At 36.8% G+C, this 21607-nt stretch overlaps 1 protein-coding gene across 10 annotated transcripts in view; it reads left to right on the forward strand.

Annotated features, from left to right (window-relative positions):
- Positions 1 to 21607, forward strand: part of LOC127633080 (neuroligin-1) — a 257977-nt gene that overhangs the window by 51494 nt on the left and 184876 nt on the right. The window contains exon 4 of one of the 10 annotated variants that reach the window (XM_052111963.1): positions 8189 to 8209. The exons of 6 other annotated variants lie outside the window; for them this stretch is intronic. In XM_052111963.1, the coding sequence (XP_051967923.1) occupies positions 8189 to 8209 (21 nt within the window). Of the gene's footprint in view, positions 1 to 1807; positions 1816 to 8188; positions 8210 to 13483; positions 13498 to 16167; positions 16180 to 21607 lie in introns of all 10 variants that reach the window. 3 more of the 10 variants (XM_052111964.1, XM_052111965.1, XM_052111960.1) reach the window with 3 other exon arrangements.

Consider the following 21607-nt stretch of genomic DNA (forward strand, 5'->3'; position numbering starts at 1 on the left):
TTAAAAGAAGTCTCTTCTGCTCACCAAGACTGCATTAATTTCATCCAAAATAAAGTGGAAACGTATCCTATAAGTATTAAGTAAACTAAGAAAATAGTAGGCAAATAATAAATAAATAAAGAGCAGTCAGTGGCTTTCTTTTCAGTGCTGTTGTTTAATTCATATTAACAGCATAATTCGCAGTGGCAGATCTATTAGGCTGCATTACTGCATTTACACTGCAGATATTTGGACAAATACCTGATTTGCTGCACCTGTCTGCATTCATGTGAGACATAAGCAACTGTTTATGTTAATCACTCACGGGATGGGTACAGTTCGGGCATGCTGCCGCATTTCCACTTTCCACATTCACTAGCACTCTCGCCCCGTCATTAATGCGGTATGTGTATTTGATGTTTCATGACTCGGTAATGTGTATTTCCACCTTGTTTATGCACAATATTTTATTATAAGCTTCAGCTCCATACTGAAAAAAACTTTCAAATGGACTCCAGCTGAAACACTTAGCATGCGTTTAACTCTGATTCAAGAAGGTTTTCCCACACACTTGAATCCGTTTTTCCATCTGCATGGAAGCAACTTTACAACTAAGCGACTACACATTAGTGCAGCTTAGATGGAACAGTGCAGTGTCTGGTATATTGAACATTAAAGATAGCATCCTGTTAATTTACAGTGTCCTTAATACCATTATGCATGACACATATTGTAATTAAATAAATTAATCTTAAAACAATTTAATTACAGGCTGTTGTATGCATGTTAATGCAAACTGAGTGCATATACAGTACAGATAGAACAGTGCTACTGCACATTATTTGCCTTCTAAACAACCATTACGTCCCACCCCAGTCTAGGGTTGGGAGGAGTAACAAAAAGATTTTGGGTTCCCTTCTCCCATCCCAGCACTCATAAATAAATCAACCATTTACATTTTTTTATTTTTTTAAAGAAATAGGAAGTATCAAAGGCTTCAGTAGGGGGTAAGGCCAAAACAAAACAGAAGTACAATTACTAGTGGGAAGTCAGAACTAACTTAAAGACAGTGCAAATAAACATAAATTTACCCTAGCTCCCTCATGAGGTATATACATAAGAAGATACGAGACTAGGCAAAATGGCAATCACCTCCCTACAACTTCCATAAGTTCACAATATGTACAAAAAGTCAAAACTTCAGTTTAGAATGACTTAGACCTCCCTCAGTTACCAAGAGGAACAAGTCACAAATAACACAGTATCTTGCAGCTACAACTATTAACTGCTACAATAATTTGCAGCCTTAACACTTCAACAATGTACAGCAACACATGCACACCAACAACCATCTGGAACAAGGGAATGGAAGCTTCTTACAGTAGAGATCTGACTGGGATTTATCCTGCCTGGGATTTATCCTCTCCCCATCAACCAATCCCAACAGAGGAGTGATTAGAAATAATTATTGCAAACACCTGGATGTTCAGCAACCTGCAAGGGAAAAAGAGAGAAAACGAAAGAAAAACAACACAGAGGCAAAATCTCAGTTGCAGTAAGGCTAAAGCCATAAATCCGCAACGTCATTAAACAAACAAATGATCACAAATAAAAATACACTTGAAATACATCCAGGGACGTAACAACACGTAACGTCTGACACTGCTTGCTTTGACCTTGATATGAAAATGTGCTAACCATATGGCAACTTATGAAAAGTGTACCAGCTATTAAAATTTTTGGAGCATTTGAGGTTGTGTAAAATGTAAAACAATAAATGTTTGGGCCTCAAACATGCAATAGTGAGGCTAATGTAAATAGACAAAAGTAGGTGGAGTTGAATTGTGGAAATGTGCCTCTCTGAGAGTGCTCTGAAAATGTCACATCCTTTTATTGTTTTTTTGACCTGCCTCAAAGCTGTCTGTCAGCAATTGCTCTGTGGGATTTTCAGGCCACATCTTTTCGGTTCATCTCTCTTTTTCTTTTCTCTCATGGCAGTTTGTTGCAGCATTGTAAACAGCCTGATGCACAACAGGCTCAGTTTAACAACCTTGTTCATTTTAGTAGTTTTGAGTCAAACACAGCAAGTAGCTTTTCCATTTTAAGGTTCTGTGATATCACAATACCAAGATGAAACCTTTGAAAACTGCCTGCAACTGGCTTAAGATGCATTTATGCTGCTGAATATGCAAAAAAAAAAAAAAAAAAAAAATCAAGCCAACAAAAATCAGCCATTCAGAAGTGGGAAAGTAACACAAAACGAATGTTGCATTACATAAACAGAGATATACATAATTAGTAAAAATTTTTTATCAAAGATAATGCTTTTATCAAGTGTCTAAGGTTAAGTTTTTACTTATATTCTTACCTATGCCTTTACATATCCTTATGCCTATATACATTTACCAATAACAAATATTTGCTCAAAAGTTTTAAGACATACAGTATCTGTAAGTCATAACTACTCCTGTTCAGGTGTTTATTAAGATGTTTTATAAAACATAAATAAAAATAAAAATTTGCACAGGTATCTCAACTTTGGATAACACTGCCTGGGTACACATGTCCCCGACCACAGCTTCTTCCATTTAGCTGCTGCCATGCCAACAGAGTTCAAACTAGACTTAAAATGTACAGATAAGAGCCTTAACAAATGCATGTCTTCATAGTGATGAACAAACATCCCATGCTAAACAAAGAAGGGTTGAGGGAGATCTTTACAAGCTGTGTTTTTTTTTTGTTCTTTTAACTTAACATAGCCGACCTGAATCTTGACTATGTTTGGCTGTTTTTAATTTGATCGGTCAAACCCAGTTTCAATGCTACCTGGATCAGCTCCTTCAGAACATGATTGCTTCTTACTTCCTAAAATTGTTCATGCTAAACTATTAATCTCACAGCTTTGTTCACACATGGCGTCATTGCTGAGCTTTTCCAGCAATGTTGCTTGTTATGAAAGCGAATTATCAGAGATGATTTGCCAATATTTGGAAAAAGGGTCCATTTCACACATGACCTCTAAACAGAAAAATTAAGTTACATTTATGTAAAAAGCTGTACAAGCGCATTAGTGCTAGATAGTGTAAGTGTGTCTTTGATTTTTTTCATTATATGTCAACAATTAACAGTGTTGGGGAAGCTACTTTGACAAACTACAAGCTACTCATAATTTGCAATAGTTAAACTACAGTCAAACTGCTCTTTTTACAAAGTAGTTAGCTACACTACAAGTTACTATCAAAAAGTAGCTAGCAACATTGAAGTTACTTAATGAGGCAATATTTTTAATGTTACTATTAAGCCAATAATATTAATAACTACATTTACACTAATGACATTTATCAATTAATGTATAAATTAAATACATTACATTTGTAATTAAATACATTTAATGAATAGTAACATTTATAGTTAATAATGGGCATAAAAACAATATAAAATACAACAGTATAAACAAATTAATAAAAAAAAAATAATCAGACACCATTAAAAAAAAATTTAACTATACTTCACACTTTTCAATCCTGCTGTGGCCAGGTGTAGCCTACTTCTGTAAGGGACTCGACATGGAGGCAAAGGTTGAATCCAATTGCAGGAAGTTTATGTACAATCAGCAACAAATTCAAAACACAAGGCAGAGTCGAAGTCGTGAAGCAGGCGAAGAAGTTGTTAACAGGATATCAGTCCAATCAGGTAAACAGAGCAAAACAGTAATCCAAAATCAAAAATCCAGTAATGCAGGAACAATGGTTATAACAATTAGGCAATAAACAGGCAATGAGAATAACGCTTGGTAAGGCAGTGAAACTAGCAATTAACAATGGAAAAGCATGGCTTTGTATATGGTTCAAACAGGAAGTCACCATAGAAGAAAACGGTTCAGTGTCAGTATTCGGGAGAGGGCTCCCTCTGGCAGTCAGCTGGAGGGATACCAGCCTCATTCGTTACAACTTCCCTAAAGATCCAAATTTTATGACAAATTCTCCTTGGGCTGGCATTTTTGTTCTTGTCACATAATATTTAGTGTGGATAATATGTGAATAAAGACTCAGGGCTTGTTTCTGCCCTCACTTGGGTGGACATGCAAGTGCCAGCTTTACAGGTCACATACAGAGGTTTCTCAACAAATATTTGTTCACTCTGTTCAGGTCCAAAAATGTGGATGGATGGTCATACTAGATCAGGGGGCAGGAACCTATGGGTCGCGAACCACAAGTGGTTCTTTGTTAAAAATCAAGTGGCTCACCGGGCGTCTCACCATTCACCAGCAAATGATCATTTAAAACTTTCTAGAGATAATTTTCCTGCAGAAACTGTGGTTGCGACTGCAAAGTCAATGAAACTGTTTTGATTCTTCCAAATTTTTCATACAGCCTACTCCTGGTGAACAAGGTTTGAAATTAACACCCGCCAAATACAGATTTTTCATGCAGAGTATTTTGCTATACCAGCCACTGTGGAAGGCGGCCAGTAAGACTTCTCGGAGTGATATATTACAAGAAATTAGACACAAATACGTGCATTTGATGAAAAATGATTATATTTTGAAGAACAGATGAAAGAAAAGCTGCCGATATGCGTCTGATTTTATATGTGTATGCAGTGAGCTCTGAGTGCCATGAAAGCGCTTTTCCAAGACACGTACATTTATAGAGTTCTGGGCCTCATATTTTTTATGTTAGCACAGGGTGTAAAACTAGCACAAAGACCAAAGTGATTAAATCTTAAAGTAATATGTTCACCTTGAAACTAAAATTTTTTTTCTTTTCTTTAGGCAACATATAAGAACACACATTTGGCAGCATTTTTTTGGGAACACAATGGAATTTATTAGGCTTTTTTATAATGATGATTATAATAATTATATTTACATTTATAATTGTCTTTAGTTCTTAATTTGCACCTGTTGCCGAATACTGATACTTGCGTGATGGCGAATGGGGCCGTTGGAGATGGTAAATGTTTGGATTTGGGGAGGTGGTTATATAAATATACTTCATTATTTTAATGTCTTTTTTCATTTTGTTTAAAGTGCAATTTGAATTTAGAAATGCCTTTTTAAGTTTTTTGTGTTTCAATAAATTGATGTATTTTTTAAAGCAAAATCAATACAAATTTTATTTATTTTTATTTATTTTATTTTTTACAGTCTCGCACAAATGCATGTATTTAATTCCATATTACAAAATATTAGCTATTCATTTTGGCATATTTGTTTGTTTTTGATTAGTCTATGGGTAATATAAAAAATGTATTTTATTGAAAACATTTTGTTTTGAAAATAGTAAATTATTTGTTTGTGGTATGGGTCTTTAAAAGAAAAATGCATCAGCCAAAAATTTAAATATGCTCCTTAGTGAAAAAAGTTGAAAATTATTTGCATAATAATACATAACATGAATGATTTCTTTTACCAATAATGTTATATATTTTACATGAAAATAATAGTTAATTAAATGCTAATAAATTGAGAAATCAAATAGTTCTGCATGATAGTAATATTTTAATAATATTTACTGTATAATTATAAATATTATAATAATAATTCACTCGCTGCTCCAGTACGCACAGAAACATATTTAGAACATAAACAAAATCCCTCAAAAGGCAATAATAACTTTTTGAATTATTTTATTTAAAATAGTAAAGGTAAATATGCTGTTGTGTGATCTATTAAGAACAAAGTGTCTGAAACATTCTTTGTAACAGAGAAGAATAAAAGGGTGTTCTTTTATCATTGTCAAATGTACCTGCCCCTGTACATCTTGTAAAGGTAAACAAACTGTGTTTGCTCGCTTTACATAACAATCGGACAATCTCTTCTTATCCAAGTGAGCTGTAATAGGCTCTCAGTAGATGATGGTAATTCACTATTTTTGTTTGTTTTGCTACTGTCAAGCTACTGAAAAATGTAGTTAATTTAGTAGCGTTGCTACATGTAGTTAGCTACTCCCCAACACTGACAATAAATCAATACCATTCACCATGCAATATCAGCTCTTTGCACCTATATTAAGCTCTAGTTGGCATTGTAACCATGTGAGGATTTTTTGAAATAACATTAACCAAATTACAATTTTCATCCTTTGCTTCATCAGACACTTCCAATTTGAGTGGCCGTGGCACAATTTACATGGCAATGGCATTAGGCACTCTCTTATAGTGTTTAAAATTGGTCTTAATATACTTATTATTAAACTTTGAATTGCTGTGTGTGTGCTGCAATTTATTCTGGTTTGAGACTTCATTTGTCTGCGAGTCTTTGTGAGGGGGCTGAGAGTAGAGCGGCTTTGAATAGATTAGCATTTAACAGGAATTTCAGGCTCATTTTGATTTGATATCTCTTGTCTTTGGTCCTGCGTATGATGGGATTGGATTAATCAGGAAGTGAGGCAAGGCATAATGGCTGTCTGCACACACAATCTTGAGATCTGGATGCAGAAGTGTACACTTCCTCTCTCTCAATTAATCTCACACATATCAGAGCATAATTATTAGGGAAATGTGTTTGAGTGTCTATGTGTCATGTTCAGCCTGTTTCCAGAGAGTTCCTGGGTGTTTCCCATCTTTATAGATGGCTACACTTTCAGTGCAGTGGCATGTGCCAGGCACCTGTCACAAAGAGTTAAGGAAACAAATGTCACATGGATTACTTTTGCCAATATTTTTTCTCTTGTTGATAAATGCCTCGTTACATGAAGCGTAACCCTGATTCCCTCAGTGGGAACAAGATGCTGCTTAACCACACTGGAACACATCATGCATGTCACATGGTCTGAAGCCCTAATACAGTCATGCCAATTTATTGACTGATGGCACTTAAAAGATGCCCCAAGGGAGCTACGTCATGGACTCCATAAAGGTGCTCACTTCACACCATTGAGTAAGATTTTCTGCATGAAGGCACATGCCTATGCTGCTGCTAGTGTGTATGGCCAGTTTAAGCAGTGTCTCGTTCCCACTCAGGGAACCAGGGTTACATTTCATGTAAATGGAAGTGCAACGTAATGCAGCGTAGTTCTAGTGGGAAGACTAGCAGCTGTACATCATCACTTCATTAGTGGGGTAATTCTTAGCCAATCACATGTAAGCTATTGCTTTATAAGTCTGCTCACAATCTGTCACATTGCTGTTTCAGTGCGCTAAAACACAGGCAGCCTCCGCCACCCCACCACCACCAGCTGAGCCCTGTCCCGCACGGGGGTAGGCTCCTCGCCCCTGCCTCCTATCTCCGGCAGGGTATGACGGTTCCGGGCACAACTTCCTCGGACCGCCGGACGGGGCCTACACCAAAGAGAGAGACATTGCTTTGTTTTACATTTATCAAATAAATGGCATCTTAAACCTCACTCAAGCCTGCGTGTCTTCCCGATAGAACTGAGACGTTCCCTCTCATAGGATCTTGAGCTTCATAATCGTACTGGTAATGATATACATTTACGCCATTTGAACAGTAGCTGCCAACTGTCTACGCCTGTGTGGCAAGCATATAGCAGCGCTCAAGTGAGCTAAAGCTTCTGAATAAAATAGAGGGAATTATGAGTTTATTCCTGTTGCTGTTTTACATTTATCAAATAAATGGCATCTTAAACCTCACTCAAGCCTGCGTGTCTTCCCGATAGAACTGAGACGTTCCCTCTCATAGGATCTTGAGCTTCATGATCGTACTGGTAATGATATACATTTACGCCATTTGAACAGTAGCTGCCAACTGTCTACGCCTGTGTGGCAAGCATATAGCAGCGCTCAAGTGAGCTAAAGCTTCTGAATAAAATAGAGGGAATTATGAGTTTATTCCTGTTGCTGGTTTACGTTTATCAAATAAATGGCATCTTAAACCTCACTCAAGCCTGCGTGTCTTCCCGATAGAACTGAGACGTTCCCTCTCATAGGATCTTGAGCTTCATAATCGTACTGGTAACGATATACATTTACGCCATTTGAACAGTAGCTGCCAACTGTCTACACCTGTGTGGCAAGCATATAGCAGCGCTCAAGTGAGCTAAAGCTTCTGAATAAAATAGAGGGAATTATGAGTTTATTCCTGTTACAACAGAGAGAACCTGGTAAGCAGGATTCAAACCCTCATCCAGATTATAAAATCGAACAAATGTATGTAAAGAAGACAATCCTGCCATCATAAAAATATCATCCAAGGACGCACCTCTAGCCAAAGCCCATGAGAATGCCATGCTCCTCATAGAATGAGCACAAATACATGAAGGTGAAGGTAAACTGAGCACTTCGTAAGCAATTGAAATTGCATCAACTAGCCAATGAGACTTTGGTTCAGTCTTTGCCTAGACACCGAATCACCCCTGTTGTGGCCACAAAAGCACACAATCAACTGCTCTTACACCACTGGCTAGTATGGTCAACATAAACTCACAGTGCCCGAACTGGGCAAAGCATATGCAATCTTTCATGCTCCTCTGTCTCAAAAGGGGGAGGATAGAAAGCCTGAAAATTAATAGTCTATGAGCGAAATTATGTAGAAACGACCTTGAGCAAATAACCCAAGTGAGGTCCTAACACCTCCCTTGAACACACTGCTGCAAAATCCATACATAATGGATTAATCATCAGGGCATACAAATCACCAACCATTTTAAAACACTACTGCCACTAGCAGGGATGTTTTAAGAGTCAGAAACTTATCAATGACTGTTGCCAAGGGCTCTAACAGAGCACCCATGAGCGTCTCAAAAATAACAGATAAATCACAGAAAGGAACGCAAATGGGAAGAAAAGGTATAAGCCTGCATAACCCACACATAAAATGAGAGACAGAGACTCCATTGATAAGTGCACACTTAGCCGCTATAGCACTGTACCGACAGGGCAGTGAACTGGATCTTCACCTCGCACTGTAAATCAAGAAGCAAAAATATACCACTTGAATGTATAAAGCTTCCTATTTGATTGAGGTCTAGCATTCAGAATGGTATCAACCACAGCGGGGGATAACCATCATTCAAAAGTGCGCCCCGTTGAGGGGTCATACCCGACTTCCACAAGTCTGGCTGGGGATGCCAAATGCTTCCCAGAGACAACATGTCTGTTCTGACTGGAATCTCCCAATGCACTTTCTCCAGGAGAGAGACCAGAGTCAAAAACCATACTTGAGATGACCAAAATGGGTCATCTCAAGTCAAGACAGAAGCCGAATCCGATCTCCCAAAACTCTCTGCAGAACTGCGTGCAGCAGACAGATTGGTGGAAATGTGTAAAGACGCGATGTCGGCCACTGATGCAGCAACTCGTCAATGCCCTGTCGTGCCAGGGGTAAGGGAAAAATCAGAGTGGACACTTTGACGAATCGCTCGAAGCAAACAGATCCAATTCTGCTCTTGTGAACCTTCTCCAGATTTGTTCCAGAATCTGAGGATGTATTGTCCACTCTCCGGGCATCAAGCCCTGTCTGGATAGGAGATCCGCCCCCAAATTCAACCGGCCCAGAACACGCATGGCTTTTAGAGACAGCACATTGTCCTGTGCCAACAGAAGAATGCGACATGCCAGCCTCTGCATGGCATGAAAGCGCACTCCTCCCTAGCGATTGATGAGAGGACACCACCATCCTGTTGTCGACCATATAAGGACATGACTGCCCTGAATCTCTGGGAGGAAAAACTTTAACGGCAACAACAAAGTGAAAATCTCCAGATTGTTTATGTGCCAATATTGCCACTGGCCTGCCCAAACCCTTCAGGCTGGTTCGCCATCACTCTGTTGAGGAATATTCTATTATTACAGCCCCCTCACTCCTCCTGATGAGAAATTGTGAGCCTGGAACAGCTCCAGTGTCCCTATTGGACCCTTGTAATGTTTGGGAAAAAACACATTAAAATTGCTCTGAAATTATGCTGTATAAAACGACATCAGTCTCTTCTTAAATTCCATTCTCTTGTTGCCACTCAAAAGGAGAATAATAATGATCCTCACTTTGATGTGAGTCATTGGTTCAACATAGGCCAGACAGGATTGTGCACTGAAGAACAGAAAATCTGACTCAATGGTGCGAAGTAAGCGTCTTTATGTAGCCCATGATGTAGCTCCATAGGGACGTCACTTAAGCACCATCAACCAATAAATTGGCATGATTTTATAAGGGTTTCAGACCATGTGACACTCAGGGTTTTTTCCAATGTGATTACGCAGCTCGAGTTCCTACGAAATGGAACAATACCAAAGGGATAATATAGTGTGAAATTCAGCTCTAAAATGTTTTCTGTTATGACTGTTTAGTGTGTACAAAGCACTGCCCACACAGAGGTCACTGCCAAACCAACCAACATTCTACTGGTCAATGCTGCAAATTTGCTTATCAAAGTAAAAAAAAAAAATGGTACATTTATTTGCCAGCGGAAGTAGATCAGGCATAATTCATCATGGTGCGGATTCCCTTTGATCACATTTACATTAATTTAAGAAAACAGTTTATTCCAGTGTTTTCGCAGAAAATGGCATACTGAAACGTCATTTGAACCACAACGAATTCTTATGCCATTTAAGGGATTAAGAGAAAAAGGCTTAACACACCTGTGTTTCTCTTGAAGAATGCGTCTTATGTGGCCATGTAAAAGCATAAAGTGCGTTCTTGCAGGTTTTTGAGTAGTACGCATGTGCATGAACAGACCGGTACAAACGTTATTTGATGGAGCCCAACGAGTTAACACAGGGAAAATAATGCAACATTTTTTGGAGTACATTGGAAAAAGAACATACAATATAAACAAGCGGACAACAATTAATGGACTGCGGTCCGGGTACGGACCCTGGATTGGTTCCATCTGAACCACAAGACATCATGACAACGGTTGCCCCATCTCACAGTTTCAAAAGCAGCACGACAAAGCAACGGAGCTGTGTAAACCGTAAGCGCCTCAGGATCTTTCAGTGCTATATTGAATGTTTTTCTCTAGCACTGAACACATTTTACTTATGCTCTTTCGTACTCCACGCGCATTGACTCTCTCCCCCGGCTCATTACACGAGGTGCCGCATAGTAGAGCTGCAGACGTGGTTATTTTAATGACAGTAAGCCGTAGCAGAGAAATACACTGAGCAGCAATATACAGAAAATGGATACCGTCATCTTTCGCTAAAACATACTGCAGAAAATAAAAATTAAGCAACACGAAACAATCTTCACGTGTCTGACACGACTCTAAGCAAGGTTTGTGTCAGGACAATTTAATATTGTTTATCTAGCACCTTTAGACTAGAAACGTTTTTTTATTTTTTTATCTAAAATTAGCTTTATTTATCAACATGTTTCGAGCCTATTGATAATAAACAGAGATCTTTGTTTAAATTTTGTGAAAATTAATCAGTCAGAGATAGCATAATCTCTTGCATGGATGGCAAGAAAGACAACCAAAACTTTGAAATTACGAGTTTTCTGCTTATGATAAAAATACTTTCCATTATTTGATAGTCAGCCCATTTATACTTAAATATAGCAAACAGTATTTTTTAACTGCACTATTTATATGTACATTGTGTTGTTTCTTTGTTTTTGGTAGATTTACATTTTAAGGAAAATATTAAAATAGTTCATTAAGACATTATCTTTTTTCTATATTTTCTCTCAGGGGTTAACCCTGAATCCATACAGTGTCTTCCCTATGTATATAGGCTATATAAATAGTAGAATATTCCCCATAGTCCACTACTTTGGTTGTCTTTGGGCCCCAAATGTCCTCATTCTTGCCCAGTTATTAAGAGACTTTTTGAATGTTTATGATTTATTTATTTATTTTTCTTATACTATGGTTTTCTGTTACTATTTTTCCCAACTTGGAAATTTATAATAACTATTCCAACAAATATGCATATCTTACACATTGCCATTAAAGTTATTATTGTCCGAACCTTTGGTAGCAATAAGCTGCTTTCTGGTGTCCATGTTGAGATGATTGCAGTTTAACTATAGTATTTCACTGTGGAAAAGTAATTGTAACCGAGCCTTTACTTAGCAAGTGTACTTATGCCTTGAGTACAGTGTCCAAACTTTTATTGCATGGAAAAAACAACACAATGAAAGTGAATGGTGACTGAGGTTAACATTCTCCCTAATATTTTTTTTTGTGCTTCGTGTAAATGTTGACAGTTATACAGGAATTTTGGGGTGAAGTATTCTTTTAACTCTTCAAGTGTCCAATGAGAGTAAAAACTTTGGCTTTGGTGAGTAAATAAAACTACAGTAAGTAAATAAAAGCCAGTTGGCTGGTAACTTTTTTAGGAGCTGCAGCATACTTGGTTTAAATCGAACTGTAAGAATGAAAACTTGACCTTATTTAACTGACGTGAGTGATTCAAATCAAACAGTCTTTTACTCTATATTTGTAACTAAATAAAATAAAATTAAATACAGTTTCATGGACAGTAAGATATGTCATTACAGAGATGGTGAGGGGAATTGTAGATTTGCAGAAGCATGTATGAATGTAGAGAGTGAGTAAGTTTGACATTGCCCTTCAGGTCCAGTGGGAGCCCATCTACATTAAGTTGCTTAAGATTTCTAAGCAGTTCCATTTGGCGAACGGTCACAGAGCAGTAGAGCCTCTGGTCTCCAGAGAGAGCCGTCCATACCAGCTAATTGGGATTTTCAGTGAAAACAACTCTCTTGCAGTAAAGTGAGGGAGGCTTGTTAACCTGTAGACCAGAAGTACCTCAACATATCTATTCAAATCCTCAAGGGAGGTAAAGCAAGTGGGGAAAAAAAAAGAAATATATATATATATATATATATATATATATATATATATATATATATATATACATATACCTGGAATTTTTTTTCGATTATATTTGTTAAAAAGGATGCAGTTATTGCCATTAGCTTTGTTATTTAAATTAATCTTTCACCCTAATAACTTTCTCTTTTTTTATCCATACAATGAAAGTGAATGGTGACCAAGGCTGGCATTCTGTCTAACCTCTCCTTTTGTTTTCCATGTAAGAAAGAAAGCTATATTGGTTTGGAATAAAGTGAGGGTGAAAAAAATTTTTTGGGTGAACTATCCTTTTAGCCATTTGCCATTTGCTCGTGCTCAGTTGTTTGAAGTGTGGTAATTGGTGTGTAATTGTATAATCGTCAAGATTGCAGAACTTGTTAGCAGCAGGGAGGTAGAGGGGTTTGCAAGCTCAGCTGCTATGTCAGACAAATGGAGATCAGTGCTGAGGCATGAACCCTGTAACCAAACCCTGATTCCTCCCACCAATCACTGTCTTACATGGTCAGTCTGTAGTAAAGTGCTGCCATTAGGGAAAACAAACACAAAGATCCCTGTTCCACTCAGATCACCCATATGTTTTCTCCATTTGGCTTCCATTTTTCTTTCTTTTTATTAGGGATTGCACAACCACTTATTTTACTTTTCGGCTATCCATTCAGAGAAGCAGTTGCCAGTCAGTGTGTGCCTTACTGTTACTGCACCATCAGCAGGCTTTGTTGTTTCTGGCAAGTCCAACACTGCGTTGATAGTATGTGTGCGAGGGGAGGGAATTTTCGTTTATAAAAATAATACAGGTGAGAAACAAAAGTATACTTATCACCATATTCATGCTGTGATGTGCAAAAAACAAAACAAAAAAACTCCTTATTAGCCATAGCTTTGGGGGCAGTGCTTCGAAATTTAGTGTGGTTACGTCACGTCATGGGCAACCCAAGTTGGAGTCACAGCTCAAGGTCCTTTTCCGATTCCATTCCACATATTCTCCTGTAATGTTTCCTGTCTCCCTTCTCATTTACCTATATAATATAGGTGAAAAGTGTTAAAATGTAGCTTAATATATATATATATATATATATATATATATATATATATATATATATATATCTCTCTTAAAAGCCCCACTTGCTCATAGTTACTGTTTTGCCACTAGGTGATGCCTCTTTACTTTCAGAGTGCTTTCTAAGAATTTTGGCTCATGCTTATGGCCAAATCACAGTCAAGCTGATATTCAGATCAACAGCACAATTGCAACAATACTTCAGCAAAAAAAGGTTAATATTAAATAACTTGCACAATTAGTACTCACTCTCTGTACTAGTGGTGTTTTGTTTGTAATGACTATGTAATGAAACTTCTATTGCTTCGGTCGTGAATGATTCTCAATCAGTTGAGTCAACAAAATCACTCATAACAAAGAAGATTTGTTGGACAGGTTTTCATTCTTTTAGTTCCTTCTACTCTCTCTTGGTTTTACCAAATTTCTCTAAAATGCACAAATCTCATGCCCGAAACAGACATGTGAGTCAGATGGGTTTTAGAGCTTAGATACCCAGTATCTGTGTCCATCTACCTGCTCTTTACAGAACTGGTACATTAACCAAAACATTAAATAAAAGGGGTTATTGAGTGGGCAGGTGAAGTGTGCTACCATGGCAACCATGAACTTACCCATTCTTCTGTGTGGGAGGTGCGTTTGAAATTATTGTTTCACTTCTCTTGGGAAGATCAGCACCGTTTCCGCTCCTGTTCAGGAAAACGTAAGCTCGTCCACCCTCAGAATGGATCATTCGTTGAGTAAACTGCTATTATTTGGAGTTTTGTAACTGAATAGACCATATGTTGTATAAATACAGTTGCCAACTCTAATAATGCAAGTAGACAGGGTCCATTAAGTATGAGTGATTTTAAGTTTTGTATGATTTTGTGTGCCAAAAAAAGAAGAACGAACAACTCATTCAGATTGATGCTGCATTTGGGTAGTTGAACCAAAATCTTAAATTGCGGAATGAGTAATATATAAAGAAATGTAATAGACCCCCATTGAAGCACGGCTTTATTGAGGCTCTATGGGCCATTTGTCCACTGATTTCAATAGACATACTGTATAAGTGTCGGGAACAAAATGCATTGCGTTACTTATGATTGTGCGATTGTGATTTGTGATATTTGACACTTTTATTACTAAAATATTGAAATTCGAAAAAATAAATATGCAATTTATATATATTAATATATACTGTGTATATACATATATAACTTGTCATTGCCACATATCTTATGTCATTTTATGGAAAGCTGTGCTTTCTGTAGTCTTGAAGCAAATGCCTCTGGAATTGATGGTATAAGGGCGATTTTATACTTCTGCATCAAACCTATGGCTTAGGCTACACATAACTATGCCAGTTACGGTGTAGCCTATGGTATAGTCTGACGTCCACCTCTTCAAAAATGTAACGCATTGCATCAACGCAGACCACAAAAGTTGTGATTGTTCCGCTTTGTATCCAGATACTGGATGACAATATAATTGACAGTATGGTGTACAGTAAATATTCATATTGCATAAGCTATGAAAATGCAATACTTCTAATTTGTCAGCAAATAAAAAAGAACCTGTTTAGAGTTAGTTATATTGTCTATATGCAATGTAAATTCTTTAAAACATGACCAATTTTGTTGCGGTTAAGCAAGTAGTTATTTATTAGTTTGATTTATTTATTTATTCAGCATTGAGTGTCAAAGTATGGCAGAATATGTATTTGTTATTATTCAAGTGACTCAAAAGAAAACATACAGTGTACGTATATACACCTGATTCATTTTCTCTCTGCATGGCAGGCAATGTGTATCATTACTGTATATGTACATACATCTCAAAATGTACATACTTTAATGAACCTGTTTTCAATGCAACAATATCTTAATAAATACTGCAGAGTACAGGTATTGTATCTACATTTACATTTATGCATTTGGCAGACGCTTTTATCCAAAGCGACTTACAGTGCAATTATTACAGGGACAATCCCCCCGGAGCAACCTGGAGTTAAGTGCCTTGCTCAAGGACACAATGGTGGTGGCTGTGGGGTTCGAACCAGCGACCTTCTGATTAACAGCCCTGTGCAACAGCCCTGTGCTTCAGCCACTACGCCACCACCACTCCACCATTACCACTCCACCATTGCCTTTGTTAATTTATGAAATGTATAGTTATTTTAGAAACAAAGGCATTTTCTGTTAATATACTAATAGCACTTGGTTGTGTACTCCCAGAACGAAGCAGAAACACCAGTAAACACCAACAATAAATATGAACCACTGCATTGGCCTCTAGACAGTGACTACAGCGTTGGTTTGATGCAGAAGTGTAAATCGGCCATAACAGTGTATATACATTCTTAATGCCAAGGCCTATGTGGCATATAATGACTGAAAATATATATAGTGGTGCTAGATGGTTGTGTTGATAGATTAGCTATTGTCATAGAGGGCACATTAGAATGAAGAGAGGTGTATGCTACTACGCACTGAGATGTGTTAAATTGAGTGCAATCAGGGCAGATGTGAAATCATACATGGTTGATATGAACCAGCGCAATAAAGATTATAAAGCATTAAATTCATAAAGGCATATAACAGCAATTCATTGAGATGGATTTTGTATAAATTTTATTTTTTTGGTGGTGGTCGTGGTGTTTTCTTGTAGCTGTGGGCCTCCCAGTGCAACGGTGCAATATCACTCCCTCTCCAGAACAAGCCCTTAGAAATTAGGATAAATTGTTTTGCACCCTCCACACAATCTATAGCTCCACATATGCTCAATGATTTTCTGCCAGATTTATAATGTATCTATAGGACAGGTCATTCCCTCCGTGGGAAGTATTTTTATATATATATATATATATATATATATATATATATATATATATATATATATATTTTTTTTTTTTTTTTTTTTTGTGATGAACTACTTAATCATTTGCTTCAGCCACTTGAGTGAGAAAATCTATATTCATTTTCCTTTTGTCTTTTATTGGCCTGCTCTTTTCAAGTCATCAGAAAGATGAGGTTAGGGGTGAGCAGATAAATGGCCAGACTGCAGTTTGGCATACTTTGATTCTAATTAAAGCTTTCTTGGCCTAATTTACTAGTTCATTAGCCCTCGTCGGGGTAAAGGTGTGGGGGCGGTTACCTACGTGAATTGTCAATGGGAGTCAAGACTGTGGGATCGTTAAACAGAGCATTATGGAAAGGGCATTTTATGTGTTCCTTTTTTTTATTATTCCTTCCATCCAACTGTCACATTCACTTATATTTTCATGCCTTTTACATGGCCTCATAATTACATGTTTTATGTCATGTATAAAATTGTCAGCTTAAAGTTTGTCGTGATTCGTTCAGTGAGGTCCAGAAGTCTTTAGATGACCAGTGAATTTGCTTTTATTTAGCATTTCTTTCTTATTTTATGCTTTTTTATATATATGATATCAGCATAACAGCTTGGTCGAAAGGAATTTATCATGATTTTCACAATAAATTATAGCATGCACTTGAGCTAGCATAGGCTACAAAACCTAATGATTCATGTTATCTTAGCATGATTTGAGAATGAGGTGCTCCAAAGAGGATCTTGTGTGTTTTAATGGAGGCAAGGAAATCTGAACTTTATTTTTATTTTTTACAAAGGAGCTAACATGGTCAATGTCACTAATTTGCTTACATATTAATAATGATGTAGAAGTAGTGCATAGTTTTAAATATGTATTGTTCATGTCGCATCATCATTTTTCTTTTTTTCTTTTGATTTATTTATTTATTTATATATATATATATTTTTGTATCCTATAACTCTGTTTGTTACCAGGTTTTAATTAGATGTTGAATCATATATTTTTAATGTGGACTCAGACTTTTGAACCCTACTGTATCTATACAGTCTTAATGTAAAGACGTCCACCAGATTGAGTTTCATTTGAAATTCAGTTGGTGTTTGTATTGTCACTTCTGCTAATATGCCAGTGTGTGTGTGTGTGTGTGTTTGATAGCTCAGTGCGGATAGGACAAGTCTTAATGTATTTTTCTATTAAAACTGTCTGATTCACTCTGCAGCGAGTCCATATACATGTGTCTGTAAGCTCTCATTCCCGTCAGTCTGCTATTAATCCCCAAATAAATGCTGGAATAGCAACAAAGCACAACTCCTGACCCATAATGCAGCGTGACTTAGCCATCAAAGCTTTTATCTTCCAGTGGTAGTTTCACTCTTGAGTTCTATTGAAAGTTTCATGGAACCTATTTTTAAAAGCACAATCAACTTCATTTATGTTATCTGCATCTAAAATTAATATTAATGCCAGTATTCCACAAATAAAACCAGTCTGTTTGTGTAGTTTCTGTCCTGTAAAATTGCTATTAAAATGTTTGCTTTTTATACTTCTGTTAGAAAACGGCACCTTGATTTTAAGGAAAACTTTCACCAAATATTTGTATATAATGTTTAATAATAATAATAACTGATATAATAATAATACTAATAATAATAATAATTATTATTATAGCAATTTGTTTATTTTAAATTATTATTAATTAAATAAGAGCAATACCTTGTTTTGAATTACCACTCACTGAGATTGCTTCGAATATTATTATGCAGATCATCACAATTACACCTGCACATAGCAGAGCATATCAGACTATTTCAGACTATAAAGAGTTCATGATGATGCCATACCAATGTGACATCCTGTTAGTTTTGTTTATTGGAGGCCCTGCAGATACTTTAATTATGATCATTTTTGCATCATCCAGCATGCTGTTAATTTTTCCTAATGCATACTGCCTACTTAGCACCAAAAATAGCATATGAACAGTGTGGCTTACATACTCTAAACCCAAGCAACCTCACTTTGACCCAAATCAGAGAGAGATAACAGATTATTTAAAGAGACTTAGGTCAGAAACTAATCTCTAGATGTTGTCATTGATCTGGTGTTGTGCTGGCCGAACCTCGCAAAACCATGGCAACTTCACTACAGGTGACCATCAACTTACTCTGAGTTATCTTTGCCTTTTGTGAACATATTTTTACAGACTCTTCTAATTCTAGCTGTTACATTTGTGTTGGTTGTCATTTTTGTTGAAACTACCATAGGGATTTGATTACTGGCTTCACAGACTGAAAAACGTCAAACATATCATCCTAGGCTTGGCTTCAATCCCCTCAACTGTAGATTTAGATATAAACCACCTGAGGGAGTTTTACACCGTTTTTCTAATGCACTTGTCTGTCCGGCACAAATGAAAGTACACTGTTCCTAGTTATTTATCCTAGTTTGGCTGTGAAAGTGCCTCTCTTTTAAGATGATGATGGTTTTAAACTTCGCTTTGATACAACAAGATTGAACTCGAAGAAGAAGAGGTTATTGACAAAGCCCCACCAACTCATTTGAAGGAATATTCAAACGCTCGACTGTTATTTGCCAAGCCATCAAAGGTTTCGGGCTATATTAATCTATTTTTTCTATCAAACATAGTGATTTAAATATGAACACTGTTTATAGTCTGTATTTTTAATTATTGTGTATTTCAGCATAATTTGGTCATACAATGTGATATGATCTTCAACTAAGTCATGTGTGTCATGTGTCAGAAGAAGATACATGGGTGACCCAGAAGGTCCTGACCTCGACCCGAGATGCTTTGGCATGACCTCAAGAGAGCAATTTACAAAATTGCTGAAAAGAAACAGTTTTGTGAATTGGGTATGTTGGGAAATTTCTCCGGACAGCTGTGCAGGTTTGTTCTGCAAATATAGGAATAATTTTGTATATAAAGATACAAAATATTTGGTCAGTAAAGATCTGACAATGTATCAAAGTTGCATTAGGTATCATGAATAGCCAGTGAACAATCCATTTCTTACAGTATTTTAAAATCTTGGTTAATGTTAATAAATAATATATTATTGTTTATTGTAAGTTAAGGTTTGTTCATTATGCATTAACTAAAGCTATTATGTACAACATTAAATGTATAAAAAATTAAATAATGCAATTTACAATAAACAAGATTAATAAGTACTGTAAAAGTCTTGTTCATTGTTAGATTATCTTAACTAGTGTAGTTAAATAATGTTACAAATTGTAAAGTGTTTTTTATATATATATATATATATATATATATATATATATATATATATATTCATTTGAAAAGGATTTGAATATATTAGGGTACAAAATATTTTTGTTTTTTTTACATTTTGCTAATTTTTGTAGCTAATGAAAATCCCTGAAATTAGCACATTTCTTTTGAGACAAAATAATTCATTTTCAGGTCATTTAAGGTCATTAAATCAAAACAGTGTCTTTAACAGTTAAAGGATGAGCAAGAGGAGGCAGGAACCAGCTGAATAGTCCATAAAACTAACATAGCGCACACACACACACACACACACACACACACACACACACACACACACACATGCAGCATGGGTGTGTGCATCTCTCTCTCTCTCTCTTACTGGCGTCTCCGGCTCCCCTTTATCTGGCTCTCCCGCTGATGAGCTGATTTAGTGCCAGCCATGAACCCTCCTCCTTGTAACACTGTCCAATAAGTAAAAAGAGGTAAAAAGCCTCCCTGTTGCAGGGGCTAAAGGCCCCTATTAAACATTTGTATTTTTATTTTTTTTAAGTGGGGCGAATAGATTTGATATGAATCTTCAAAGTGGGCTCAGATTGACTCATCCAGTCATAATTGATATTAGATTGATTATAGAATACTTGAGATGTAATAAAATACCAAATGTGTTTGAAATGAACAGGAAACGGTAACTTTTTGTCTGAAGTATTTATTTTGAGTAAGCATCATCTTAATTTTTTACTCAAAAATGTATCCTGAGTCTGAAAATTATTAGCATTAGTTGACAAATTGTGCCCTATAACTATTGCCCCCTTATCTACGCAATATCAGTTTAATTCCCCTGGTGTGAGGGGAACCTTTTTCCCAAGGTGTGATGTAAAAGGCTTCCTCAAGCAACCTTCTGTTGTTATTTCTTTTCATGCAAATTATGTTGTTCCATTAATATTCAATAATAAAAATAAAAAAATATATATATATATATATATAGATAGAGAGAGAGAGAGAGAGAGAGAGAGAGAGAGAGAGAGAGCCTTGATATATTTTGCGACCACAAAAAAAAATCTACATTTCCTAAAGGGGTGCCTTTAGCCCTGTTGTACCCTATATGTTTTTCTGTTGAGCTTATCTGCTGGCCCTTTAAGAGTTTGCACTGACCATGTGTGGAAAAAAGAGCTGGAAAATTAATTATTGATTTTAAAAAAATTAATTTGCTGGTTGGTATCAAAGGCGTCCCTGGGCACACGTGGATGGGAGCGGGCAACGTTTGAGTTCATTTGTGTGGAAAGACGCTGTATAATTATGCTGACATGCTGCAGTTGATGAGGAGCCGGACTTGAAGGATGTTGATTGTGGATTCGGTGCGAAGAATGCTCTACACTCCTTTCATCCTTGCTGCTCGCTAATGCAGCACTTTGAAATTGAAATCACTGGAAATATAATACAGTAGCAAATTAGCCGTTTGCTGTCCCGCTCATGCTGGAACCTCTTTGAACAACTCTCACAAATACACACACACTCAACACCCTCTAAAACCACATCCCTCAGGCATCAAACCTTCCGCCTGCACTTTCTAAAGGCCCATGTTTGCATCTCATTTTTTTTGTGTGTGTGGATATAGGCAGGGCTCAGTGCCTTAGCATTAATCAGCAGTGCCAGGCTTCTTTAGCCACGCCGTCTATCTTTCCCAAGTTCGGGCTGCTCTCTGACCTTATTAACACATAGACCACATCACTTTTCAATGAAAAGAT

The sequence above is a fragment of the Xyrauchen texanus genome, chromosome 39, assembly GCF_025860055.1.
Source record: "Xyrauchen texanus isolate HMW12.3.18 chromosome 39, RBS_HiC_50CHRs, whole genome shotgun sequence".
Lineage (NCBI taxonomy): Eukaryota > Metazoa > Chordata > Actinopteri > Cypriniformes > Catostomidae > Xyrauchen > Xyrauchen texanus.